The 12,749-nt window shown below is 27.0% G+C and overlaps 1 protein-coding gene across 2 annotated transcripts; it reads right to left on the reverse strand.

Moving 5' to 3' along the window:
* Positions 1-744: 744 nt before the first annotated feature.
* Sce (E3 ubiquitin-protein ligase Sce) lies at positions 745-4,270 on the reverse strand. Of its 2 annotated transcripts, XR_912978.1 has the most exons (5): positions 3,600-4,270; positions 2,310-2,754; positions 1,781-2,077; positions 1,287-1,594; positions 745-1,014 (listed from the first exon to the last, which is right to left on the reverse strand). XR_912978.1 is itself a non-coding variant. In XM_011503915.1 (4 exons), exons 1-4 carry the CDS (start codon positions 3,840-3,842, stop codon positions 1,374-1,376), a joined length of 1,206 nt encoding a protein of 401 aa, XP_011502217.1. In that variant the 5' UTR covers positions 3,843-4,270; the 3' UTR covers positions 1,198-1,373. The 2 variants fall into 2 exon arrangements, 1 of the variants encoding a protein (XP_011502217.1); XM_011503915.1 differs by lacking the exon at positions 745-1,014 and having other exon boundaries at positions 1,198-1,594.
* Between the last annotated feature and the right edge of the window lie 8,479 nt (positions 4,271-12,749).

Genomic DNA, 12,749 nt, shown 5'->3' on the forward strand with positions numbered 1-12,749 from the left:
TATTGAATCTTTTAAAATAATACCTGTTCATCACAAAAATGAAAATTATAACGCTTCCTACTCTACATGGTCTTTTTATACTTATAACTGCAAGTTGGTTGTTATGAAAATAGATAGCCGAGTATTAGGTCTGATTTTGCTATGAACTTGTTTTGCATACTGAGAAAATAATAAAAAACCCAAAAACATTTTTTTAATAATTAGGTAAAATCTGAGTGATATATAATTATTTCTTAATTAATCGATGCATATATATACATTAATTTTATAACTATGGATCAGTTTGTTCTAATTAATAATATTAATTTATGAAAGTAATGATAATTTAATAAGATTAGTAATAATATTAATTTCTGAGAGTAATAATAATTCACAAAAAGTACAAAGAAATAGTTCTCTACATAAGAATTAATATAAAACTCATTAGATTAATCAATAAGAATTCAGTTTTATTTTTTCATGCATTTATTGTTAATGCATTAATTTCACACACAGTGGGCATCCACAATTTCAAAGTATAACCTGAAATTTCTGGTCAATATATAAAAAGAGACGATCTTCTTACAATATCGAAAAATATCAATTCTCAGTAATACTTCAAAATAAACAATTTCTTATTCTTGTGTTTAATATTATAAATTGAATTTCACTTCACAATAACGTTACTAATAATACAAAAGTACATAATATTTTTTATTAGTAATGCTTACAAAAAAAAAAAAAGGAAATAATTTACTCACAAAAAATATCATTCATGTAATTTTAGAATACATAATAATCATAATATTAATATTTTCACTCTTAAATACTTGCATAATTAGGTATTATGTTACTACAGTTGCATCCTCTTTCGTGTTTCAATTTTTTTTGAAGAATTTTATTTCAAAATTTACTTATGCGTGCATGTTTTCTGTACGTGTGTCGATATGTTGATAGAATAAATACAAATGGAATCTGTGGTCAACGTAAATATAAACTTCAAACTTGTCCTTAATCAATTGGTAATGCATCTTACTGTAAATAGTAAATTATAAAAACTGTACTTTAAAATTTTATTTAAGAAACGACTACATCGCAAACTTATCTGAGTCAGTATTGCAATCATTAAACGCAGAATGAAATATTTGACAGACATATTTTCATAATTCAGACGTTGCGTAAGCGTAAAATTAATAAAATAGATTAACTTTGAAAGGGAATCCTATCCTTTTTAAAATGTACATCGTTATTTTGTCGTATTTCATTATAAACAGCGTTTTAAAACGTAGCTTAAGTCGTCTAATTACATTTTTCGCATACACGTAATTTTGCCATTCCGGAGATTTTATGGAATGCATTTAACCATTGTCCACCTGAGATTTATAAGCCCTGCCCTAGGTTTTTTTCCATGAATAATACATCTCTAATGGTCGATTGACTCGCCAAAACTTATCATTTACTTGGCGAAGGGTTTGTGAACCACTTAGAACCACAAGTTGGCCCGGTGTTGGTGCAATATAAATGCAAAAGTTCAGTAACCTATCAGACTCGGAAAGTAGTTCTGTATCCAAATCCAGTGTCAGTCTCATTGCCAAATATTTACTTAAATGATCCACTGAAATTTAAAAAATTTTTTAAATTAATTTTCAATCTACACTTTTAAACATATTTTATTTATTTTATCTTTTCAATTTAACTTACATAGAAATAAATATAAATTATATGTCAAACTTTTCAAAAATACTATAGCCATTGTTATGTTGAATAAGTGAAATTTTAATGTATTCGTAACAACAATTACCTGTAGCATTAGCTGTAGTTTTAATATATCTAATACTATTTTCCTTAAGAGCTTTAATTAAAGAATTATCGCCAGCCATCTCTGTAGGATGTGGTTTAAATACTAATTCTATTTCATTCAGCATCAAAGGTTCACTAGATCCTTCTCCTTCAGTGTCTATCATGGAATCATTACCGCCGGTTTCAACCTCGGCACTAGACGAATCATTTTCTGAATTTTGAAGGCTCTTTTGTCGTTTTGGAGGCTTGGGATTCGATGGCACTGGCGAAGGTGTTGTTGAGTTTCTTGACGTTGTACCTTTTCAATAATAGAAGAATAAATTATATACATTTTAATGGTCTTACGTATACAAGTATACAAGTATACAAGTATAAGCTTTATCTCAGGTATAACTTCTGTATTTGTATATCTACTTAAATTTCTTAAATACTGTGCTACTTTACTTTTTAAAAGATACAGTTAATATCAGTGATTAATTGACACTTCTAGACAAATTACTTTTATTATTATTTTGTCATTTAATATTTACCAGAGACTGCAGGACTGATCGAAGGCTGAGGCACACCGTTTGAATTTGTCGAATGATTTTCCCTACTGCCACCATTACTCGATTGGCCGATTGCACTTTGGGATGAATCACTTTGATTAGCTGCTGTGATAGCTGGATTTGGTGTCGTGGGTGCGCTGACATTTGGCGTGTTATTATACGATGCAGTACTGTTGGCATTTTCAAGCTCATTGGCATTTTTTCTTGAACGCTGAGGCCTATTTTGACTTTGTAACTTAATTCCTTCGGTAATAGAATTTACAAGAGCTGCTTGAGAATGTGAATTGTTTAATTTTGCTAAAACACGTTCTTGATGAGCTTCGTATTCATCTCGACTTGGATAAATTTTAGAAATTAATAAGTCAAAATTTGGATCTGGCCGCAAAGAACGTTTTGAAACAAGTTTCTTTCTGCACGTAGGACATTCCTAAAAGTATTACAATAATTAGTGACCTTGAATTGATTGTATATATTATAAAAATAGAACACTTATTGCAATAAACACCAATACGAAATACGTGTCAAATACAAAGTCTTAAATATTTTGTCATTTAAATGCAATGCATTAATGTAATAAGTTAATAACATTTATAAAGTAAACAATCTATAGTTAAATTTGGCTCTAGTTTGAAACAATGAAATCATAAAAATTAATTGGTAATCGATGGTTTATATCTTTAGCACGTGTATATTAAGTTGATAAGCTTATAATTTGGGAAGTAATTGTCATTGTTATTGTTTTAATGTAGACAAATTTCAAGCTTGTAAAATAAAAACAACAGAAGTTCTTTCAAGATTGCAAATAATTTTTCTTATTTCCTTGTGTCTTATTTTCAACTGATAACATGCTTCAAAATTGGAAGGAAATCCAGTCGAAGAAATGCTTATGGGAAATGTTGTAGCAGCTTCAATTTCATGTGATTTCATGTGACATCGACGTAAAAATCTTTTACTTCGAAGTGGTATGCAAAATATATACGAGATATGACTACGAGCACAAGAGAATACAATGACGTAGTTAAAGGACTGAAAAACACATTCGGTAGAGTGAGAAATTCGATAAAAGAGAAAGCAACCTAAGGCACAATTAGAAGCTTGGGTCCAGTGTTTGGCTGAAAAGTCGCGGCAACGAGCCCTTTCACAGACAGCGTACACCCAAGTAAATTTAGTAAACAAAAATGTGTAGTCTTCGCGTAGCACACCACGACTGCTAACCTAAAATCATAGATCCGCGTCCCCGGTAAGCCCCCACATCACAATCTCGCGCGGCACCTTGTTTCCGCTCCTGAGGGCCGTGATGATGCAGTCCGAGCAAAAACGGTGAAGGCACTCCTTCGTCGTCATCGTCTTCTTCAGCATATCCAGGCATATCGGGCACATAAGCTCACTGTGCAGACTCCTAGGGCTGACGGCGATCTCCGTGTTGTCCGTTATAGCATCCTGGGGCGTGCGGTGGAGCTCGTAGAGTGATAACTCCCAGGTCTTGTTGAGGCCGACCTGCTCGGTCGACGCCATGTTGACCAGCACGTCCGACGAACCTCGCCGACGCAGCCGCTCCCGGACTATCCGCGGAGTATCGCTGCTCTCACGACGACGAGCAGCCGCGAACGGCGTCGACCGCGTTAACGCCGTCCGCGCATGCGCCCCAAATAGCGGCCAATTTTTGTCTAGCGGGAGTCGAGAGATTCACGGAGTGGCGACGACAATGACGACGACGACGATGTCGTCGATGATGACTATGACGCTGCACCTCGATGTCGACCGCGCGGTTCGACATTAAGTTTCTTCATCGGTCCGTTGACGACCAACGCCTTTCACGAGACCTCGCAACATCATACGTTATTTGGAATGTTTCAGAGAATGGGCCTCGATATTTCGTATAGCACTTTTGCTTGCGGCTTTTCCAGTCGGTAAGTGTGGCAGAGGCGCTTCGTAAACTTTTTAATTTACACGTTATTTCAATATTATGTCAGTATGGCCAACAATGGGAATTCTTTATAATTTAATTCTCTATCTTGGCAATAGTTAATAACGATACTAATTTATAACGGAGCCTATATATTATCCTATGCTCTAAAACTTTGAATATATATATATGTGGGGGGGGGGGGGGGGGGGGGGGGGGGGGTTGTGAGTATGTTTGGTCGTGTGTGTGTTCGTGCGCGCGGGCCCGTGTGTAATTTGTATGAGTTTAAAAACCGTGGTTGGTTTTATGCTTAAGATATTACTTGTGAATGATTATTTATGAACATTCTTAAGAATGTTTCATGCGTGTGCATATTATAATTGTAGCGTGCGCATTCTAGGTCGAGTTTCAGAAAATAAAATTCATGTTGCTATAATGCCAGAGCATACTGTAATATTTATAAATCCACCCATATAGAAAACATAAAGTTTATTGCATTATGTAAATTAAAATGAATAATACATAGAGATTTTATCGTCAATTATTATCTTATTTGTCCTAGCCCCACCTTCTTTTTATCCGAATGCCCGTCCAACTGTTCTTATTCATGCTTTATATTGTCATTATACATTGCAACGTATGATGAATTTCGTTGGCAACTTTTAAATACGTTACGTAATGATATAATTTCATTAACGTTGTATAAAAGTGAGTGTCTTGCAAAAAAAATGATTATGTATAAAAATATTAATCTAATATCCCAGCTGATTCTTATTATCAATGCCTATTTTCATTTAACTTATAGTAAAAGGGGTAATTCAAATTTTTTCATAATGGTTTTGTTATTTTAAAAGACAAATCTAGTCACTATGCATTTTCGGACTACAATACTTGTGTATAGCAACGTTTTGACAGTATTAACTATTTCTATTATTGATTTTATGAATAACGTTTTTCTACATTGAATATTTATCAACATTGTTATTAAATGATTGAATTAGCATCGTACGGTGATTTAGTTTCAGTTCTCAATAAATGTTGAATATTTCTTATAAACTAAATTATATGATAAATTTTATTTTTATGCTAGAGAAAAATTATATACACACCTAATGAATAACATTTAATAAAATGGCAAAATTTTAATTAATCTTTTCATTTGATATATTTTTTATTTGTATCGTGAAAATATCTATATTTTGTATCATTTAAATTTTTAAATTAATAAAATTTCATATGTAACATATGAAATTAAAGTTACCTCTTGAATTAAACTTGAGTTACTCGTGAATTAAACTTTAAATGCCCATATTATAATCAAAACAATCAATGTTCTAAAATGTTAATGCATATATAAAAGCAGGCGTAGCTAATTTTTCTAAGTAAACGTGGTTAATATTTTTAACACAAAATTTAGTTTAATACTTTATTTTACTGTTTGTTACACTTAATTAATTCGTGTAAAGTGAAATTTTATTTATTTATTAAATAGAAATTCATAAAAAATACAACTGAAACTTTTAGAGATAAATCAACCATTACAATTAATAAAAAAAAAAAAGAAGAAAAAAAACGTATTCACGGCAATATAAATACATTGTAAATTACTTATATTCATTCAATAAGGTAATTTAAAATAAATCTTGGGACACAAATAGACTTTACTTAATATTTCTTCACTTACCACTAAATCTTCATTTGCTATGTTTCACTTCATCTAGAATCTAATGGGAATTAAATATTTGTAACATTGTTAAAAATATTATCATATATATTTTTGTAGTGAAAAATCAAAGTTTAAAATTAAATAATATTATCTAATCAAAACTTATAGTTCTTTTTAAATGCTCTGCATTCTCAAATTTTACTACCTTTGAAGTTGATATATAAATAAAATTTTTTTATACATTATCCATTATTTTCATTCTTTTTGTTTTTAAAAATATGCTTAAATATCGAATGAAATTATTTATAGATATCAAGAATATTGAAATGTTTTAAAATTATATTATTTAAAATTAAAAAACATAGTAGAAAACTTAAATTATTGATTTAATAATGATTAAATTACTATCATAAGAATAAAGTAAATTTTTCTTTAATTTTTTTTAAAATGTGGAACAGTAATTTATTCTTCTATTGATTATTAATAATTTTTTTATTTAAAATTTATTTAATGAAATTTGTATATATCATCCATATACTTTTCATGTATAAAAATAATGAAATTACATACGATAATTAATAATTAAATTAAAAATAATAAATAATTAAACCATTATAATTAATTAAATAAAATTAATAAAAATTTAAATAATAGTATAATAATTTTATAGCGTATTTTATAAATATCTATACAAAACTTGTAGTATGTAGACTATCATTAGCATATATATTATATAGTTATTAAAAATTGACGATAATCATAAGTAATCGTGAAAATATATAAATAATATAAATTAAAATATAAAATTTTTCATTTGTTTATGCTTTATTATATAATATGTAATACAAAAAGAAGTAAAAATTAAAAAATTAATATTGTATAGTATTTTATAAAATTATAATAAATCTAATTAATATATTAGATAATTTGAAATCTCTTTAAATCGGATTCATGAAAAAGTCAAACGGAAGATATTAAAATCTTATGTTTCAAAAGTGTCAGAGAAATTATTCCCATTTTAGTTCGATTTTTCTTTGATCAACAAACAAACTTAATGTTTAAAGTAGAGCCTTAAAGATTAATATAATCAGTACATATAATAATATTTTAAATATTGTAATAACCGAGGTCAATATTTAATATTTTTTAGGAAATTAATTGAACATATATTAGTATATATATATTTTTACTATAATTCTTTATGAAATTCTTTTTAATTATGATTTTGATCCGTTTCTATACTTGAATTTATCTTCCGGTAATCTAATAAAGAATTACATGGCAGAAAAATAATATAATTAATCATTTTTTTTTTTAAAAAGCAACATCGAATCTATATTGTAATATAAATAATTTGTTTAACATCTGATATATTCTATTATATCATTGACAAGTTTTTAAAAATTCAAAATATAGAAAAAGCTTTATTACATACACTAATTTAACGATATTTAAATTTAAGCTAAATTAAATAGGCTATTTATTATCAAAACTATTTTTTGTTCTAAATGGATATCCTTACCTTCATAAAATATATGGAATCACATGAATATTTACTGATCTTTCATTAATTTTTCTCGGGTAAAACAATCATGCATCAGTACTGAGAATAATAAGTGGCTTATGTTAACGGTAATCGGTTAGATTTTTTTGAATTGTAACTTGATTGTAGTCTCTAAAGCATTTTATTCTTATTTATTCTGAAACCTTACATTATTAATATAACCAATAAGAATAACTAATATGTTGTTACGTTATAATGAATTGTATTCCGGAAATAAAAAGTAATTACTTGTTATTTACTTTATTGAAAATATAATATAGACTTATAATTTCAATTCGATTTATATTTTGCAATGAATCCATTTATTTTCTATACGATTATTATTGTAAAAATTTTCTAATATATTTTGAATAAGTTTTCACCTAGATACATAATTATATAATCACTACAATTATCATTTGATAAATTATCTTCTATCAGTTTTATTTTCTGAATTTTATTATAGACAAAATAGTTTAAAAACTCATTATTCGTGTCATTATTGATTACAATGAATACAATATACTTAAAACATTCATTTACATTTTACTTATTAAAAATAAATCGGAATCGCTTTTTTGAGTTCTCTACCTTGATAAATAAATACAGTGGATTGAAAAATTTTAAGTTTTTGTAAGTAGTATATTTTTTAACAAGTCATATTCTTCTTTTCGTAATAAAATTAACCGATAAAACCTTATCAATAAATATACTAAGATTGTATTTAGTATAAATAATTTACACTTAAAAAACAATATTGTTGGACAGATATTTTATTTGTCATTCATTATAAAACTAAAAGAATTTAAATAATAAATCTAGTAATGATAAATTGATCAAATAAATAATTATTGTAAATGAAAACTGCTAGTTGAATATAATTAAAAAAAAAAAACGATTAATGTTTTATAATGTTTTTTGTAAAGTTTTATAAAAGTTTTAAATGATTATAATTTTAAGGTCGTTAAAAATTCAGTCATTGACCAATTATCGTTGAATCTTGTGTTTATATCAACTTTCATACCTTAAAGCTACTATTTTAAGCGAAATTAAAAATTTCGAGAATAACATATATTGTTCCGTAAACATTATTGAAATGCCCTTGTTAATAAATTTAGAAATATCTACAACTAAATTCATACTAATATACTTAACTAAAGATATAGTTAATTTCAATTTTGTAATAATAATTTTTATATGCTATATTTGTATATTCCATACATACCATAATCAATCGTTCATATGAAAAAGAATAATGACATGCTAATCTTCTCATTATTTAATGCTAATATAGTATGATGCAAATACAATAAATATTACCTTGAACTATTTGAATATTATAAAAATAATTAATAGAGAACAATTCATAATTTTCAAAGGAGATTACAGATTAAGAAGTGACAATTTTTAACATTAATCTCGGAGATAACTGCAGACTACCTAACTTTCTAAAAGAGAAAGAAATGATTTTTAAATCGGAGAGCAATTATTTATAGAAATTATTTACGGCTGCAGCAAGAAATTTCGCTCCCGGCTAAAAAGTACATTGACCACAAGATTAAATGGAAGTGCGAATATGAATTACGTTGCTCCTAAGTCTCAGAGAATCGCCATGTAATGGACATTATTTCCCCTCGTAATTAATGATCCGTCAAAAATAAATGTTTTCCAGAGCTTCTTAATGCCGAAAAATGTCCGTCGACAGTATCATTAGCAGCCGAATAAGAAAAAAGAGATGCAAGTGATTTGTGAAATATAAACCAGCGGTATGAAGAATCTTATACTAATTAGACGTTTAATTGTTCGAAATGCTAATTGATATCTACCAAGTGACATACAGAGAATTATGTAAAGAAACTAAACTAACTATTTTATCAGCAATAATTTACTATTTGTTGAAATGATATAATTACTCTATTGCGACTTATGATTGATTATTTTTGAAATTTTTAGGACAAATTTATTAAGCAAGCAATCTTTTTATTCCGCAATAGAGGATTACCATTAGTTTTATATTTCTTGTGCTTTTGTGATGGAATTTATTGAAAATAAAACAACATAACAGAAAATTTCTAAGAAATTGAATGAAAATTGTCTTTGATATGATTGTAAAAAAATATTCGACAGATAAAGATGAATACTTTTAATTGAAGTTATAAATCTATATCTGTATATATATATATATATATATATATATATATATACTACACATAAATAATTATATTTTTACAAGGGCAACAATTTCATCTTCTCATATTATCATTCTTTAAATAACATTCGTATATGTAATTAAAAAATATAGAATTCTGTTGGAGTACTCTGATTTTTTTTATGCAAATGTATATAACAGTAAGATGTGCATATTATGAACATTAAAATAGTCAAGATCTAGGAAGTAGAGGATTTATTTTCAATTATATCTACTTTTTATACTAAGAAAAGACAGGAAATCCTAATAAAGCCTATGAAATGCCTTACAACAACAAACTATATATTAAATGTCATAAACCGTAACTCACGCTTTAATAATTCACACTTGTCACCCTTTCCTAAATTATAAATCATCAGCACATTCTTCATAAATGAATGAAACTATATTAAAAAGTTTAATTAAATTGTCTTAAATTTGTGTAAAATTCAATTTCAAAAAGTCAAAACTGTCTCTAGAAAAATTTCATTGATTAAAACATTAAAATTGTTTTTAAAAATATTTATTCCAATTTCTACATTCTAATTTTTTTATAATATTTTAATATTCTTAAAAAAGTTAAAATTGTTTTATAAATTGAATAATGTTTAGCCGATATTTCTTGCTAAATTCACATTTTCGAATGAAAATTTCCTTTTTTTTTCATAATGACATAAATTAGAATTTTAATCATAGACATTTTTCTACTGAATTTTCATTATTTACGTTCGGCTCTCAAACATCTCGATATCTCGAAACACTGATAAAGTCTATTAAAAAATCTGACAAAAGACTAAAGACTATAATTTGATTCAAAGGGGTTGATAATTATTGTATCAGATATTACCCATCAATTAATAGTTTTAAAAGTACATTTCGAAACCAAGCCAACCAATAACTATCTTTTGTATTTAAAAAAAAGGAATTATGTAATATATCATATTTAGATGATTATCGCTCGATATAATTATACACATGTTAATTTATCGATCCACCAAAGTGCTGTAAATTTCGTTTTTATTTTACTTTGACATTATGAAGGTCATTTTTTTCAGATTTTATACATACATATTATTATTAAAATTTTTAGCATAAGAATATTTTAAATAATTTATTAATTTAACATAATAGTGTTTTTTATCATAAGACTACATCAATAGATTTTCGTACAACAATACACTTTACACAATTTCATCAGTGGTTGTTAATGGTAGAAAAATATATAGTGCGGATGTTAAGAACTGTTAAGAACAGAATATACTCTTTCTTTTTCCTATGTTAATTTTGTTGTTACTGTATATGTAACAGTTTCATCTACACATTAGTGCTGATTAATTTTCAAACAATATTTTTCGATACCACGAATTGGAATGAATTATTTTTAACTCATCTGCATACATTATATTGTAATTATTTCAATTTATTATACTACAATTTCAATAATAAAGTATCACTTACAGTAGAAAGTTAACGGCATTGATCGTCGAAACATGAAAAAAAAATGTTTCGTTCTCTTCCTAAATCGGCAGATTGATAAATACAAAAATATTTAATAAATTATAACCTTATAAGCGCACCTTTTATTGCTCTTTCTACTTCATCAATATAAAAATTACTCATTATTATTAAGATTATTCTGCAAATCATATGTATCTTAGATATTCTGCATTAGGATCTTGATAAAGGATAATCTAAGATATGTATCTTATAAATGTTTTGATGTCGAAAGATTTATCTTATTATCATTACTACATATTGTTATATTTAATAACCTATAATAAGTAAGATTTAATACATTGGATGCTAATATTATAAAAAATAAATCGACTGAATAAAACTTTCCTCGCATATTATTCAGTCAAAATTTAAAAAATGAACTTTAATTGATGTCATTCCCTTAAATATATTAAATATACAAGATCATAGTAAATATAAAATTACTTCATTTTTGGGTATGATTGCGTAATAATAAATATCAATCATTCATATATTATAATATTATAATAAATATAATAATATTGCTATTACAAAAAACATTACTGCCGTATGCTCATTATCATGAATCTATCTTCATTCTTGATATTCAATAAAAAATTAATAAATATGACCACTGTTTTTCGCTTCTTTTTATCATCTCAAAATTGCGGAAATAATTATATTTCGAATTTTGCATAAGATTTAAGTTTTTATTAAATTACTCGTAAATTATATCACATTATTGAATGATCCATACCAAAATAATTAATTACGCGAACACTAAGATTAAAATCAGCCTATAATGACAATAGGGTATCTACGTTAATTTCGTAAAAATTTGAAAAAATCAGTTATCCAATTTATTAAATAAATTATTTAAGCTACCTAAAGCATTTATGCAGCCATGTCAAAAAAATTCACCGGTTTCGATTAGTAAATGATAAGACGAGTCCCATAAGTAGCAAATTTCTGTAACGCATACACGACTATTGATCTTAGAAAATCTGGAATCAAATAAACGGGAAGTGCATTCCCGAAGTCATATAGTGATTAATCATTGAATTTGAAACTAACAATTATTCGTGAATTTACCAAAATCTGAATGTATTGGTACATTTACGTCTCTTGGTAAGTCCTCTTCGAAACATACATCTACAACCTCATTCGTAGCAAGTAGTTTGTCGGGTCGTCAATGGAATACGGGTTTTTACACTTTTTGAACTTATCTGTCGGAATGAATAAAAGGCCGGAAAAAGGCGTGTCAGCCGATTGACCTAAACACCGCAATCAACTGGAACCTCATTCTAGTTTTGCAAGGCATATAACAAGAAAAATATATTGTCAGATTCACAGACGTGTATACGAATGAATTTATATTTCGTCCAGATAAATCATTAACATTTAACTTGTTATATGATCATCGGAGATTCTTTTATTTTTAATTTCTAGTTCTGTGTTGCAAATAGATTCTAAATATTCTATTAATGAACATGTACTATGATCGATTATAAAAATAATGACTAAGCAGTAATTAAAATATCTAGTTTTAATGAAAGGATAGAATTCTATTATGAATGTCATATCTAATGAGTCCAATTTAATTTAATTGAATTTGTTGATGTTGGTTAATAATAATAGTAACT

This window comes from Ceratosolen solmsi, unplaced genomic scaffold (assembly GCF_000503995.2).
Source record: "Ceratosolen solmsi marchali unplaced genomic scaffold, CerSol_1.0 scaffold53, whole genome shotgun sequence".
NCBI lineage: Eukaryota > Metazoa > Arthropoda > Insecta > Hymenoptera > Agaonidae > Ceratosolen > Ceratosolen solmsi.